The sequence below is a fragment of the Chiroxiphia lanceolata genome, chromosome 3 (assembly GCF_009829145.1).
Source record: "Chiroxiphia lanceolata isolate bChiLan1 chromosome 3, bChiLan1.pri, whole genome shotgun sequence".
NCBI classification, from domain to species: Eukaryota; Metazoa; Chordata; class Aves; order Passeriformes; family Pipridae; genus Chiroxiphia; species Chiroxiphia lanceolata.
The window spans coordinates 110,883,759-110,901,249 of NC_045639.1; the positions used below are offsets into that span (position 1 = coordinate 110,883,759).

At 41.5% G+C, this 17,491-nt stretch overlaps 1 protein-coding gene across 2 annotated transcripts in view; it reads right to left on the reverse strand.

The window, feature by feature from the left end:
• CD2AP (CD2 associated protein) overlaps positions 1–17,491 on the reverse strand; it is an 82,177-nt gene that overhangs the window by 46,491 nt on the left and 18,195 nt on the right. For both annotated transcript variants that reach the window (XM_032683673.1, XM_032683674.1), the window contains exon 2: positions 12,726–12,886. In XM_032683673.1, the coding sequence (XP_032539564.1) occupies positions 12,726–12,886 (161 nt within the window). The remainder of the gene's footprint in view (positions 1–12,725; positions 12,887–17,491) is intronic.

The window sequence follows — 17,491 nt, forward strand, 5'->3', positions numbered from 1 at the left end:
AGCCCTAATCTGTTCAATTGCAACGAAACACCACAGTTCCTAGAACACAAAAATCTTCACGTAACTAATTATTTAAGCCTCTGTTACCTCTCTCATTTACAGTTTTGGTTACAGCAAGACAGGCAGGCACAGGGCAGCTTTAGCTTTTACAGTGCCACTCACTCCAATCTAAGGTATCCCACATCCCTTCATTTTGCCAGTGTCTCCTTCTTGACTAGAAAACATGATTTCTCACTCTCAGTGCAGGTACCCACAGAGGCAAAATATTTAACAAAGGCAAAGAAAGAAAGATGAGCAATGTGCATCAATTCCCGTCCCATTACTTTCCATGAACTAAAGGGACAGAGCAAGAAAGTTTATGAACCAAAATTGCTGAGAATCTCCTGAGCTCCTTCCCTGAAGCATTCAGGAGATCAGAGCAGATTCGACCTCCCAACAGAAGAATTCAGCTGGGAGAGGTCAGAGGCTGCCACTGACTCCCTAGAGGATTAAATATTAATTCTTGAAAATAGAAACAGATCATCTTAAAAGATGAAAGCAGTTACCATGTGAAAAATGGGCAAACTCGATAACCTTTGTTTTGCAAGACAATTTACCTTCTGGACAGTTTAACACATGCCATGGGTCGATTTTTTGGGGGCCTAATTTATGGTTGAAGTAGGGACTGTTTAACAGTAAATCACTGGGTTTAAGTGCTGACCTACAATCACGCTGAACCAACAGTAAGGCAGTATCACTCCTTGCCTTTCCTCTTCCAAAACTGAAACTGCTTCATAATCTGACTTCTGTACATCCCAGTCAAAGGCACTTCCATTCCTAATTGAAGTTGGAATAAAGTTTCCAGCTGACATGAATCCCCAGTAGTTTCCACAGGATGTACAGACACAATGCTGTGGCAGCAACTCTTGCTGTAGCTCCTCAACACAGCACACCTCCCTCCAAGGCCATCATCTGCTGAGCATGGCTTTGGAAATCCCTCTAAATACCCCTTATGAGAGTTTTACACAGAGGTATCCATTTCAGTTGGAAGTTCTCACACTCTTTAAACATAAGAAAGGATGCAAAGTCCTGGGAGACAAAGTTCCCAGCCACCAAGTGATGCCAGAAGACACCAATGGACTCTGTGCACAATAGAGTTTCATAAATGGTTGGAGAAAAAAGCTGAATTATTTACATTTGCGCCTGCTGCAGATTCAAATCGCAATTTCTAACTTCCTCCCTCAAGAATAAAATATAATTAGCTACAGAAGTGACTCAAACCAGTCTCACACTTCTCCAGTTTCCAGACAGAGCCTCAGCGTTGCCTTTATTAAATCACGCCCACATCAGGTAACACGGTTTAACAAGTTACCAACATTTTTAGATGTGTTATAATCTATGCTAAATATAGATCAGATAATCATCCTGTTGTGCTGTGTAGGAAGAAACATCATCAATCAGGCAAGGTACAACTTCTTTCTCACAACATGTAACACATGGGGTAAGCAGCATCTCTGGGGGCCATAAAAAATTTACTGAGTCTCTTCAGACTTACAAACCTGAGCCATTGAATAAATGTAATACCTGAAGGTCAAGAACAGACAAACAGCTGGACTTTCCTACATAAGGAAAACTTATCTCTACAGAGGGAATGCAGAAGCAGACTTGGAATTTCAGATGTTGATACAAATTATATACATTATTATACATGCATATATTTTCTATATATATAAATAATTCAGTTTTGTCATGGAGAACTGGATACCTACAAACTTTGTACCAAGCAAGTGTCAAAACAGACTGTGACATGAAGTCTTGTCAATATTTGCAAAATACAAGAGACATAAAAACATGCAAACAAAACACCAAAGCCCAGACGCAAGAAAGCAGAGCAGTCAACTCACCACATCTACCAGTAGCAAAGAATCCTAAATTAACAGAAGTAACTAGAGGAAACACAGACCTTTACATCAATGTTTCCCAACCATTTAATTAAGAAAAAAGTTATTTTTAAAACACGTCTAAATATAATACCTTAATAATATTTTATGGTGTTGCCATGTTCACAGCCGGATAAAAACATCTTAAAATGCTGATTGCATTTATTTTCTATTATATTTTCTTATATATATGAAAATTTAATTATATATTTTGTAATTGTTTTCTAGAATAACAGTTAATGCCCTGTCAACCACCAGCCACCAAACAGGAAAGCAGGAATCACACATGGTAGAGGGTGAGACAGAGATCCAGCTCCCTCAGCACGTGTGTTTTATCAGCTGCCCCCACACGGGAAGACAGGAAGACATTTCTTTCTCTTCTACCAGTTAAGTGCCTCTATTGCTGGTCCAGAGAAACAAGGGGTCCATTAACCACTACAGGTCCCCTTTGATGTTTAACTCAGAACATCCCTCAGTCCTTCTGACCATCATCCTGACTTCCTGCATCTGCTCTGTCCTACTCAGCTTTCTTCTTCCCTGCATTCCTTTTCCAAGGCACCCATCTCTTTTCATTCCCTGTAAAGCCTCCAGCACTTCACTCACGGCCACAAGTTAAAACACTGACCCATCTACATCCCTTCACAAGTCTTGCCTAAGACACAAAATTAAATGCTTAAGAGAATGTCAAATAAGGGCTAAAAATATAAATCTCAGAATCTCAGGGGAGATAAAAACAGGTTTAAAGTTCAAGTTTTATCAAAGATTCATACATTAACTAACATTTTTAACTGAAATGCATCTTGCTTTCTGTTCCTGTTTTGTAAGCTCTGTCACAGGGCCCACCAACAACAGTTTTTGACAGTGCAGAAGTTTGTAACACCAAGTCCAAAGCTAACAAACTCACATACATACACCAAAATATTATTTTCAGCAAGTGAAAAGCATCCAAAAAGATTGCTAAGCCAAGAAAATAATTATCACATAAAACTTTCATATCAGCTCATAATATTGGATAAACCCAGTGTTCAAGGAAGGAAAACATACACTCAAAAATAAATTTAATACTGAAACCACTACAGTAGATGAGCAGTGATTTGGACAAGTCATCCAAAATGATGACCCATCTTAAAAAAAAAAGATTCATAAGTAGTGCAAATGTTAGGAGATGACAGTCCAGAAGAGCTACTCTCATGCAGGTTTATTGTCAAATTCACATGTAGATTACTTCATTCCACCTCATAAAAAAAGCAAAATAGATTTAATATTAACTGTGTTGGGTTGTACAGACATAAAGCAAAGTACTAAAATTACAGGGCTGGAATGCACTCCCAGAGCCTCCCGGAATGTAGCAAACATTACACGTTACAGTACCTGGATAACTGATCTTTTTGGTATTATTCCATTTGCTAATTCCAGAGTGCATATTTATGGCCATATTTTAGAGTTCTGGACACAGGGAAGGTATAAACTTAAAAAGTGAGTTTCCTGCACCTGTCCAATCAATTATTATTGACTGAGACACCGACAAAGCTTTGTGCAGCTTACTCAACAATGGTTGGAAATGATGGAGCACACCCTGTTTGGAAGCCTCCAGCCAGGGAATGGTTGCCTTTCTCCCTTGCTGGGAGAGGAAGTTATAAGATTATGCATAAATCAAGTGTAACAACTAAATAAGGAAGGACAAAAGAGCAGACTGCTTCATGTGACTACAGGAATAACTGCATGTACAAACCTGCTGCCCCTCCCATACAAACCACTGCACCCAATCGGAGCAGCTCAGAGATTATCCAGGAGTGTGCAGTTACCACAGAGCAACATCACAAGCTGATCTGGCCTTTAGAAAAGCAAGAGGCACGTGTACAATCACGAAACTTTGATTACTCAAATGAGAGAGAATAATTAGCATATTAAGTGGTATTCACACAGTCATTAATCACGCTTTATATCCTGCTGTCCTTTGGAACAGCACCTTAAGTTCTCCTCCATATCATGTCACTAAGTCAAAATTTAGATGCTCTTTCCATTTCTCCCATGCTCTTGACAACACGGTATTTTCAAATATAGAATATACAAATATATCTTAAAATACTAAGTACTACAAGAAGCACCTGTTTTTTCCTCATTCTGTGTTCACATTCAGCCATTGAAGAATTCACGATGCTACAGATTTTTACTCTTACAGTGAAAAAACAGTTTGCAAATCCAAACTGAAATCTCTTTGATAGATGATATTTTAAAATTTCTTAAAGCACAGCTGCTCATCTAGAACAGGGGAAGGGCCATACAATTTCAACAAATTTTCTGCAGTTAAATAGTTCACTTTTGAGGAAAGCATCTGTGACATTTCATATCTAATAGCCCATCAAGATAAATAACTCAAATAGTCACATCAATTTCATGATCTCTTTCTAAACATCATACCCATACTGCCTTGGAATATGAAATAATTCACACATCCCCAGCCAACATGGGAATAAAATTCCTATGTGGACAAAGTGAAAATATGAAAAGACAACCTGGCACACAAGTGCCCACAAGTGGCTGTGCTGGCAGAGCCGTGTCAGCAACAGCGAAGTCTGAGACCATCTGCAAACTTAAACTATCACCAAGACTTCCCCTCTTCATGCCAGATACTGTCACTTCACAGAGGGACCTCAGAGGGTAAGGGCCTGACTGGTATGAACCCAAGCAGTCAATCCAGTGACTCATCTGGAACAGTCATAGGAATAACAATAATCCATGATGAGCTCTGCACCCCAGCAACAACTCATATGTGACTGTATGCCTGTAGATCAGTGCCACTGGATGTATCTGCCAAGGTTTTCAGATGTTGGGATTTTTTTAACTATTATTTTTAGAAACAGTAGTTTCCCCACCATAAGCAAGGTTCACCCAAGCCATTTACCTTGACATTCCAGATGGAAAACAACTGTTTCCTTGTTTATTCAGGCCAAAACAGCTGGCTAGCAGAGACCCTTCTCTCACCCCACAAGTACAGGAATCATTATCACCGTTCTTGCAAATCCAGATGGGATTAGCAGGAGCAGCTCAGGCAAACCCAGAAAGCACCTCCTGATATGACACTCTCCTCCAGTGGCCCTATTTTTTCCAAAAGCCAGAAGAAAAATCAGCAGGAACAACGGGTGGCACCAGAGTATTGGCAACAGGTCTCAAAGCACCAGCCTGAGTACTCAGCTTCGCTCCTCGCCACGAGACAAAGAGCCACCTTATATCCAATGCTTCTCTCATATATTCAGCACTGAAACTGAAATTACTTAATATGGCTTTCAATCTTGCATGTAATCTTTGTTTCAGAAAAACAAGAACTGCCAGCTTCGAAGCAAACATCGCCCTGTCACAGGCTCTGCCTGCTCTGCCTGAGAAGGCAACAACACCTCCAAGCTCCTCAGTGTCACCTCCCTGCACAATGCACCGCAGTGACAGTCTCCACAAAACAATAATAAAGCAAAGGGAAAGGCTGTATAAACTGAAATATCATTTGAGCAATAGGACTGATAAATTGCTGCATATCTTATTTTCTCCAAGTCTTACCCAGATGCAAAGAATTCAGATAGAATACTTAAAGGAGCAAACACCAAAATGCTGGAAACAGGTATTTTAATCTATTCCTTAAACACATTAGATGCATACGACTTAACCTACATGCATTGTTTAAAAGTTATTAATCTGCTTTTTGAATTAATGCTATTATACTTTTTAACTGCACCCAGGTTAGAATTAACTTAGAACAGAGAGTCTGTCTTGTCCATGATCCCGATTCCATGATTCCTGTTTAGAGTTCTGGGCGAGGTCAATTTACTATTTTTGAAAAGGAATTACGGAAGACGCTACGCCTGAAGGAGCTTTCAGCCAAAACTTGTCTCCCTGGTTCACAGCCCAGTGTTTAACAGCATCCCACCACTGAGAACATTGGAGAGAGGCAGCAAAGACAGGCATAAGAAGGTAAGGCAGCTGTGCTAATACTCTAAAGTGCTGGTCTAGGAGTGATGTTAAGGGAAGGAAAGGGGCCTGGGCTATTTCATTTACACAAACACATAGACCAGGAAGTTGAACAGAAAGAATCACCTAAAAACAAATCATCCTCTGAAAAAGGAATTCTTCATGCAAACACCATAGCTGTCTGGTGTTTTAAGTATCTCGATGCACTATGGAAGGGCAGATAAAACTACTTGGGCTTGGTTTAGCTTATTACACAAAGAACTCTAAGACCAAGAATTTACATTATATATTAAAACAAAATCTAAAAATCATACTGCAACCACAACTTTTAAAGTCGCGCTGTTCACATTCACTACCCCGAAACACGAAATCTGTTTACAACATTTGATGTTAAGAACATACGGAAAATAAAGCGAAGCTTACCACCTCCAAGGACATATTTGCTCGAACACGCCCAGTGTTGCAGGGCTTTTTTTTTTTTTTTTGTTTAGGGGGAGGAAGAAAAATGTCACAGCGAGCAAAGTTCACGTGTTAACCTGGAAAGGATCCAGGCTCAGCACTAGAGCGGGAGCAGCTGCACACACCTGTGCAGGCAGGAAGCTCTCCCTGTTCCAGCTCTGCCGCTGAGCAGGCAGACAAGGAGCTGCATGTCCCAAACACGCGCAGAGAAGTGTCCAGCTTGTTCACCAGAATGTCCCCAAAGCCTGCTGGCAAACTTCACTGATGAGAGCTACTAATTAATCCACCCGCTGCTCCTCCCTCATCCGAGTTACTGCCTTCAGCTTACGATCGAACTGGTTTTACTACCGTGAAAAGCCTGTTACTCACAATAGAGCCGGTTATAAAACTGAGATAGCGATAAACGAAATAAAACAAGGAACTTCAGTCCTTAAAAAGCTTCTCAACCATGAAGGAACAAAAATCTTCAAAAATGAGCAGAAGGAAGAACACCAAATCATCACTTTCAGCTTAGCGACACAACGGGTGTCTGGAAGTGACACAGTGAGTGAACAGAGCTACTCAAAATAAATAAATAAACAAAAATAAACAAATTGGCAAAAAAGGTGGGGAAAAAAAAAAGTTAAGATTAATTGGCCACAGAAAGAGGGAGATCTGGGCAACTTCCTGAAGAAGGTGAGTCCTGGACTCTTGATCTTTACTTTCAGAGAACTATTCCTGTATATTATATATAGAGAGAAATCTACAAACAGGAACGAAGCCCAACCCAAATCCAAAAAGCCTTCCACATTCCACACGCCTTAGCATATCCAAAAACCTCACACATGCCAACTAACAGCATTATTGCACTGCTCAAACCCGCACTGCAGGTGAATGAACGTATGCATGTTTTACACTGTGATGGATTTTAGAAAGGAAAAGCCACTCTCAAAGAAAACAATAAAAGTCTGCTAGGTTTCCACTGCTAATTCCTTTCAGGAATTTATGAAGTTGTTTATTTTAAATTGCCCATACAGGAAGAAGCAGAAAAATGGCCATAACAATGTCAGAAACAAGAACTCTAATTCAAATATTCCAACCCCACTCAGAACGGATATTCACACAGTTCAAACAGGAATCTCAAACCAGGTTTTGTTAAAAACATTGGAAATGTACACACTCCAAAACCCAGCACTGCAATACAGGCAGAAAATCTTTAAAAAGCCCTAGTACTGAAAAGTGAATTCAAGGAAATGAGCTTCACAAATATGCAGTGTAATTGCTCATACTTTTTTTTTTTTTTTAACCCACTTGTTTTCAACTATAAAGCTCTGGTTTCAGGACTGCTCTGGACATCCCACCCACTGATTTGCCTCCCTGCCTTTACATCTCTTCCACTTCCCATCCAATGCAGTGACACTGCCACACTAATACCCGAGTATGTTTTGGAGGCTTTATGGGATTCCCCTCAGCTGAGTCTGTTTATTCTCTTTCTTTTAAAGCAAAATTATGCAAGTGGAAGTCAGCACCAAGAACTGCACCTTCTGGGACAGACTGTCTCAGACCTCCGGTTAACCGGTCAAGTGATGAGCTCATGGAAAACGCCGAGGTCCCAGCTGGCACTGGCAACCAGGCACCACCAAGCTCTCACCCTTCTTCAGAATCTCACTATCAGTAGGCAAAATGCTTGGGTAGAATCCAATAAAACCCAACCAGAAAGCTACCAGAAGACGATACAAAGCACCAAGCATCAGCATTACATCAGTATCCACAAGAAGCGTCCATACATTCCCTTCTGCACTGGAGTATTTGAAAGTTGACGCCTTAGATTGAACAGGTTTCCATCAGTACGATATCGAATGTAGATACCGTCCTGATCATCGAGGTCTGCTGTGGCCCTTTGGAGCATCATGCTAAAAAAGATTGTGAATAAGGTAGGAGCGAGAACGCAGCCTTGTTTCACACCATTCTTAATTAAAAAGGGCTCAGAAAGTGTGTTGCCATACCTGACTTGGCCGTGCTGATCCTCATGAAGTGAGATGATCATTTTAAGGAACTTGGGGGGACAACCTAAACGTTCCAAAATCTGCCACAGACCTTTTCTGCTCACAGTATCAAAAGCCTTGGTGAGGTCAACAAAGGTTACATAAAGACCTTTGTTCTGTTCCCTACATTTCTCTTGCAGTTGTCTGAGAACAAATACCATGTCTGTGGTGCTTCTGTTGGCTCTGAAACCACACTGACTTTCAGGTAGGATCCCTTCTGCTATAGTGGGTATTAGTCTGTTCACACCAAGACCCTAAACCATCTTGTCCGGGAGCTGCTCTGTGCTGATGACGCCGCCCTTGTTGCCCACACAGAAGCAGCTCTGCAACGTTTAACATCCTGCTTTGCAGATGCTGCTGAGCTCTTTGGGCTGGAAGTCAGCCTAAAGAAGACAGAAGTTCTCCATCAACCTGCACCTCAGGAAGTCTTCCATCATCCCCATATCACCATTGGCGAATCAGAGCTCAATCAGTCCAGCAGTTTAATTACCTAGGTAGCCTCATCTCCTCGGATGGTAAGATTGACGGGGAGATAGACAACAGGTTGGCAAAGGCATACAGTGCTTTCGGAAAACTCCACAAAAGAGTATGGCGTAATAAACACTTGAAGAAAAGCACAAAGATCAGTGTTTACAAAGCCATAGTGTTGTCTACTCTCTTGTATGGTTCCGAATCATGGGTCATCTACCACCACCACCTGCGTCTCCTAGAACGCTTCCATCAGCGCTGCCTCCGTACAATCTTAAACATCCACTGGTCAGATTTTGTGACCAATACATCTGTTCTTGAGCAAGCAGCAGTCACAAGTGTAGAGGCCATGCTGATGAGAACACAGCTGCGATGGGCAGGGCACGTCTCCAGGATGAAGGACCACCGCCTCCCTAAGATCTTGCTCTATGGTGAACTTGCCACCGGCTGCCGCAAGAGAGGAGCCCCAAAGAAAAGATTCAAGGACTCCCTGAAACAACATCTCAGCCTTGGCCTTATTGATCACCATAATTGGTCCACTCTGGCCTCAAATCGGGAGGCCTGGAGACACAGCATCCATAACGCTGCGGAAGCCTTTGAGAACACACGCAGGATCACTCTCGAGGAGAAAAGGCAACGCAGGAAGAACCGTGTCTTGCGGAATACACCATCTAAGGAGTCTTTCTGTTGTGCCTTTTACAACCGGATATGTCTGTCACGTATTGGCCTCATAAGTCACCAACGTGCCTGTAACAAATGTGGATAAAGCCTTCCCAAATCTTCGTTCGCGAAGCTCAGCCATGATTTGAAAGTTGAATAGTGCTTACCTCACCGACACTGTACAATAAAATAACCTATTTAAAACCACAGTTTCATCTTCCTTTGCTGCAATTCTGACAGCAAAGACCCAATTGCTACCACTACATGAAACATAAACCTGCTACCACCATGTAAAATTACTTTGCAGTGTTTTGAAGACTTGAGGGGAAAAAAAAAAAAAAAAGACAATCAAAAAGAAAGGAAGACATAATCAAAAAGCTATTTCCCGCTTTAACAACTCCACCTGAAGTTGACAGACTCAGTCATACTTCAAACAGAAGAGGCACATTTGTCTAAGCACGCAAAAGTCAAAGCATGAGGAGTGGTTTAAAATGTCAGTAAATCCAGTGTATGAGCAGAGCCCAGCAGGAAGGAGCAGAAGGGGCTGACCTGCTTTAGCAGTCGTGATACAGTCCAAATCTGGGGCATCCAACATCTCCAGGCAGCATGGAGCGATAATCCTCCTGTGGGCATTTTGCTTGTCCTTCAAACAGCCAAGAGCCAACCTCATGCTGCCTGACAGCCAAGGCCAGTTGCAGCTGGCACCAAGGCAACAAGCTCCTTTCCTGCCCTCAGACAGGATGGAGAAGCGACAAACTAACAAAGCTAGCAAAGCCAAACTAGCTGGAATTAGACCCTCCCTCCAGTTCTCCTGCAGTTGATGGAAACCAAAGGCTTTTATTTCTTTCAAATAAAAACTTATCTTCTGTAATAACATCTAGCACCCAGACATGTCCATCTGCACCCAGTTTAGTCTGCCGTATTTACTGCTTTTAAATATTTTACACATGAAGGCAAATCTAGTGGATAGCACTTTCAGCTTCCAGTGTTAATCTTTCTCAGATAAGCACAGATGACAATTTACCATCCAAATTCTGCGTGGAGAGGTTATATGCTGGCCTCAGTTCAATTCTTAACAAACCAATATATATACAGTACCAAAAAACACCACAAATTTAACCATGCAATGGATTCAGCCCAGATCCCCATTTAATGCATGAAATTACACTCATAACAGGAGAATAAGATTATCCTTTCAGGAAGTAATAAATACTCAAGTACAGCCCCAGAATTTTGCAATCAAACTTGTAAAACTTGGTGCAACCCTCAGTCCTGTCCATAGCAAATGTGCCCTCTCTGGTTACATTTCTGCTGACCTGGGAGATCCACCCCACACACCCAAAGTTCCCCCTCAGTCCTCCTGGCCTGGTTGTCCTTCCAGTTCTTTCCTTCTCACTACGCCCTTCAGACCTTTACCCTCCTTTCCCTTTCATGTGGGTCATGAGAAGTTGATAACATTTTTCCCTCTTCAGCATCCTTATTGTTATTACTCCTCCCCGTTGTGGTGGTGGTAAGCTACTGGACACCACAGCAAACAAGTAAATCCATTTCTTAACAGACCTTCCTCATTCACAAGGCCAAAGTACAACTCTGCTTCTTTCCATGTCCCTCCTGCATTTCACCCACACCTTGAGGGTGTTAACATCACACCAGGCCAAGCTGGGGCATTTGAGTTTAGCTGGTGAGGCTTGGTACTTGCAGCAGTCTGGTCATAGTAGCATTTCACAGATCCTGCGGTATGATCCAACAACCTACTACAGCAACAAATGAGAACAGTTCTGGATCAGACAGAAAAAAACCCCCACTTTTCTGCAACTGTCTTCCCAGAAACAGTCTCTCAAACTATCTCTACCTGTAAATTAACTTTTAAGAAACTATAATCAAACTGACCTTGAAGAAAACCCATGACTTTCACTTCCCTAATAATTAATGTTTTCCCATCATCTCATCACTGCACAACAGTTTTCCACTCTAAACAGACCATCTTAGAAGAAAAAGTTCACAGGATCAGCCTCATAACTGCACTCAACTCCAGCACTAAAAAGGAAAGTCACCCCTATTGTTGTGAAACAAAAGTGATAATTTTCTTCTGCACAACTTCCTTTCCACTTCTCCAAACCCCTACGCCCTCTAGAAAACTATCTGTCCCCTGTAATTCAGGATATCCAGCCATGCCATGCACATACTGAACAGCCATAGGGTCAAAAATGCCTGCAGCTGAGATACCAACATGGAAATCATTTTAAACAAAATTTATAAAAGCCACAGCTGCAGAAGGGCAAGAAAACACCAAACAAGTTTGGTAGTTAACATGGGAACACATCACATCCAACCTCTCTTTGCTGTTCAGCAGACAGTGTCGATGACACAAGTACCAGAGAAGAGCCATGTCTGAGGCTTTCTTCCTATACAGCACTTGAGTGCTAATTAACCTCATCAACAGAGTAATCATCAAAACACCACTTAGAGGCAAGTACTGTTTACACGGGACTCAAAACCCAAAACTGACTTTGAACTAAACTACCAACAATTTGAAAATATTAGACAAGTGAAAGGTATCCATACAAACTTGTCCTTGGTAGAAGACCATCACTGAGAATAACTGGATTATTCCCATCAGTTTTAAAAGGAAAATACTTAAAACTCTCTGCAGTTGATCAAATATAAGTAATTTTGCTTTTTCAGAAAGATGAACAGAAAAACTGTAAAATTTCAAGTAAATATGTGTAAAGTGTTTGTAGCACTGGATAACCTTCCCCTCAGGTTTAACAATATGAAAGTATCGTGCTAAGATACATTAGATAGTTCTGGTTTGCAAAGAATTAATTTCACTTCAAAAGATGCAGGAATATGTAAATTCACTTGGACTGTACAGAAGTGTTACACCAAGGAAGCCTTGCAGGTTACTAAAAATGTCAGAAAGGAAAAAGAAGCAAAGCACATCTCCAACACTGCATAGTTTAGATGGAAAAATATCTCCAGCTCAGCAGACTCTGAACTTCCTCACTTTCCCAACTCTCTCATGACTTAATGTCTTCTGTAGGGGTAGGTTTAGGAGTTTTCATGGTCTTGTTTTTTCAAAAGCATATAAAAAAAAATGTCATCACCTAAAAGGTCTTCACATTGAAAAAAAATCATCCTGTTACAAATACACGCAATGTGCATTCTAACCATTTCAGTAATAACGAGCCTGATACACAATCACAGTAAGACCCAGCAAACGCAGAGAACTCACCTTCACAAAATTGTCAGGGAACATGCCCCTTTTGCCATTTAACTCCCCTTCTAACCATCCTTCTTCTTCCAGTTTTTTCACATTCCTGATGATTTCCCCAGCTCGGATCGTTAACTCATCATCATGCACTGCATCATAGTCATATTCCACAATATAGTCCACTAAAAAAGAAAAAGACCCACAGTGAGTACAACCCAGTCTTGACAATGCAACTTGAAAGCCACATATGTGCAAAAGGCAGACCTAACCACAAATGCTAAGAACAAGTGTTTTTCCCTTACAGGAATGCTCATTTATGAATTGTAACATTCCTAACTCTTTCAAAAAGGCAAGGGGGAAAACTGGACAGTTGCCTATTAGAATAAAGTAAATGCAGGAATATGACACCAGGTCATGTTTTGGTGGTGGTGGGTAGGTTTTTGCTCATGTGTGGTGGAAGGAATTACTGGCAGTGGTTTCCTTCCCCCCCCCACCAAGTCCCAGCTGGAGATTTACCAATAATGAATCACTGCCCACAGGGCAAGTGCTTGTTACTCAGTGCACATTTGGGGCCAAGGAGGGAGGACGGTTCAAACACTGCATGTACAGAATGTATGTACGATGCTTTGTTAATTCTCATACCTGAACCTGCTGCTCTATCTGCAAAAACTGATTGCTGCACACACAGTGTTTTTGCAGGTTTGATCCAAGAAATGTAATACAGCCAGAAGGTGTGTGATTGACAACTTAAACTGCACAGACAAAGGCACCCTCCTTCAGAGTCATCCAGTCTATATGAAGTAGAATAAGCAAGTGAGTTTTAATTTTGATACAATTAATTTACTCAGAGGAGCATAGCAATGTATTTACATATTTGTCCATCTGTTGCACAAGATCCATGCATTGCTTGCTGACAGCTTAAGGCTCTTTTGGCAATAAAGACTCATTTGTTCATCAAGAAATTCTGTTCATGCCACAAATTTCCACAAACCTGCAGCAGTCAAATAATCTTCCCTCACTCAAATTCAGTCAGATATCCAGGCACTGCCAAATGTTAACACTGTTCTCACTGAAACCTCCTCCTCTGCAGATCACAAGGAACATGCACAATGACAGGAGCACAACAGGGTTAAAAGACAGAAATCCAGAAGGGTCTTAGAAGTTTGGGGGATTTTTTCCCCCAGTTACTCTATTCTATCAGTGCACAATAATATCCAACAATTAATTCAAAAATTAAGGAATCAAATGGGAAGAAGTATTATTTCCTTGGTATTGAACTTACAGCTGCATTAAACCAACGTATAATTCTGATCTGTGGGCAATTTTGATCAAAAGTGCAGATGCAATGATGTTGCAATGAAGCCTTTTTTCCTCTGCTGCCTATGGATGAAGTCAGAAAACCCTTAGCAAAAAACAGAACTACATGATGGTGCCATGAATGCAAGAGAAGCTTGAATGATCTGTCTGGCAAAGTATTTTTTTAATATACCCATTAACAAAGGAATCAGTCAAATATGAAGATGAAGACTTAGTTTTGCTTTCTTTCCTTTAAGGACAAATTTATTTTCTTCCTTGTGAACTGAAGGCAGCACCAGAGTTACCTACTCATGATACACACTCTGAAACTCCTGGCACACAGTTTTTTATTTTTGCCAAATGCATTCTCTAAACTTGTTTCAAAGGATCATATTCCCCCCTTACTGCCTGCAGCAAGTAGAGTAGTTTTGTCTTGTTTCTGCATTGAGTTGCCTTCTGAGTGGCTGACCTGAAATACTGCCAAATATATAGGAAATTCTGGCAGCCACAGATCATAAAGACAACAATCATTCATCACCTACAGTGTGGAAATAAAAATGTCATCTTCCAACCAACTCGACCCAGCCATTTTGGAAACCTTCAAATGCAGAGAAACGTAAGAAGTGTTCATGTCACATATTTCTCTCATGATATACTCTATTTTGAAGCACATTAGCAGATACTATATTTCAATATACACACTACAGGATAGCTCTATAAAGTTAAACATGGAAAATGGATCAGAATAGAGTGTCAGTCATGGTAAATGCTCTCAGCATTGCAGACTGCGACTGGAACTGCCAAACACCTGGTCCTTTTTCCACAGCAGTAGTAGATAATCACACTCACACTGCGTCAACACCAACCCATTCTTTTGAAAGCTTATTTATTCCCTTGGGAGAACATTCCTGTATTTGTGTTTGAAATGAACAACACACTCATTTTGGTCACCTTTGCAGGCTGTAAAACATGGACTCGGTCATGCCAACAATCAGTAGAGGGTTTGAAGAACCTCCCAGTCACCATCCACGTGTCCCTGTCTTCCAAACATAAACAGTAGTAAAAGGACATCAGCTTTTTATGTTTGAAATTTAGGTGCTGAATTTCCTCTTTCATTTGTCAGTGATACTCCATGCCACCCTCACTCTCATGGATATGAAGAAAAATCAGATGCAAATTCTGTTGTCTCGTCTGTAAAGTGGAAGGGATTGTGGGGAATGTCAAAATAGTTTTATCCCATAACTTTTTTCATATGATGGCACAGAAACAGCAAGAACCCACACATCTCCCACCTAGATACTACGTGACCCTCAAGAAGAACTCATCAGTTTTGCTTTTCAATACTAGCAAGTAGCACTGGTTGAATCATTCGGGTAATTCGGACTTCAGTGTGATGGGCAAGAAACTGTTTACTGCCAAAACAGTCCACATTAAATAAGCCTCTGAAACATCTTCAAGTATAAAGTATAATATTTACCAAAGTAAAAACAGTATCCAGTGATGACAGAAAACGTTAAGGCATAACAACAAGAACTAGGAATTACATTAGTCCACTGATTGTACTTCTGAAGGCTTCAAGTAGTTCTGAATGCTTTCGAATGTTTCAAGTTCTCACTTAAAAGCTTTACTCAAGAACAGATATGCTGTGATCAGTCAGCAATAAGTGGGACTCCAACCATATAAACTGGTCAAAACTTTCAAAAAACAGTCTCAGCCGGTAGAACATGCAGCAGAACTCCTCAGCAACACAAAATATAAAAGCCACCTATCTTACCTCCCCTCAGTTTTTTACACTGCTTTCTCCATTTCAAACCCAACTCAAATCAATTATCTGTATCTTAGAAGTTCATAATGACCACATCATGGATGAAAAATAATCTTCTCAAGCCTGAGCAGAAACACTGTGAGATTTACTGTGCTTTTCTTGCACATCCAGGAATACCAAAGCTCACCTGAGAGGGAGACAACTTTCTCCCAAGTTTTCACAGCCAGAATGAGCCATCCCAAACCACCTCCTACACCGCATTCAAAGAAGGTATCTTGACCCTACATCTCTAACACATAAGTGGCAATCTTGTTTTGGCAAGAATTCAAATATAAACAAAGACAGCACCTGGAACATGTTTCCAACCAAGGAAAGAGGGATGGAAACAAATGAGAAGCCACATCACAGTCAGGTTGATGAGGGCATTAGAGATAATAAATTATAACAGACTAAGAACTGACAGAACAGATTTAGAAACACAAGACTACATTCAGTGCCCTGGTAGCAGATGAGGGGCTGGAATCTGTGCAATGAAGAATCAGAGGCAATTGAGTCAGTGCCACCAAAAACAAACTGATAGAGTATAGGCCAGAGGAGTATGAAGTGACGTGGACTGAACACTGTCCAAAATGCCAGGTTCGAAAGGTTGTGATCAATGACACATGGTCCAGCTCGGGGGGAATCACCAATGGTGTGTCCCAGGAGTCAATCCTGAGTTGTTCAGTACCTTTATTAATGACCTGAATGATGGGACTGATGCACCCTCGGCAAGTCTGCAGATGATACAAAGCCTGGAAGAGTGGCTGATGGACTGGATGGATGTGCTGCTATTCAGAGGGACCTCAACAGGCTGAGGAAATGGACCATCAGCAACCTGATGAAGTTCACAGGGAAATGCCAAGTCCTGTCCCTGGGGAGAATCAACCCCATGCACCAGTACAGGCTGTGGACTGCCTGGTTGGAAAGCAGCTTGGCAGAGAAGGACCTGGTGGACACCAAGTTGACAGGAGCCAGCAAAAGAGGATCAAAAGCAGCTGGGGCTGCATTAGGAGGAGCACTGCCACAGGCCAAGGGAGGGGATCTCCCCCTCTGCTCTGTACTGGGGAGACCATCTGGAGTGCTTGGTGCTTTCCTGGGTGCCCCAATACAAGACAGAAATGAAAATAATGGTGTGAGCCCAAAGGGCCACGCAGATCATAGATGACTAAGGGTCTTGAGTATCTTCATACGAGGCACAGCTGAAAGAGCCAGGAAAAAGCTCAGGGAAATCTTATTGATCAGGGTGTGGAAAAGACTGAGTGGTGCCCAATGAAAGCACAAGAGGCAGTGGGATGAACAAACCACAAAAGTTCCACTTAAACACATATAAACACACTCTGTCATCTAGCCATGACAGCTTTCCAACACAATTAGGGAGCCTCCCACATGGCACTTTTTGAAGGCTCTCACCCATTTTCAGGGGCAAGGGACTGATTAAATCAGAGCTAAGGAAAAAAATATTGACCGGATATCTTTGGGGGAAGGTGGTTACAGTAAGCTTTGTGGGAGCAGTCTGCTCAGCTCTTGGTTTCCACTGAGATGACAACCTCACTTACGAAATAAAACAGACCCAACACATCAAAGCCAGTCAGCCCAGTGAACAACTACAGACATTATTCCCCACAGCAAAGATGAAAAGTGTCCTATCTAACCCCAGTGCCTCTAACAAAACAGCTCCCACTGCCAG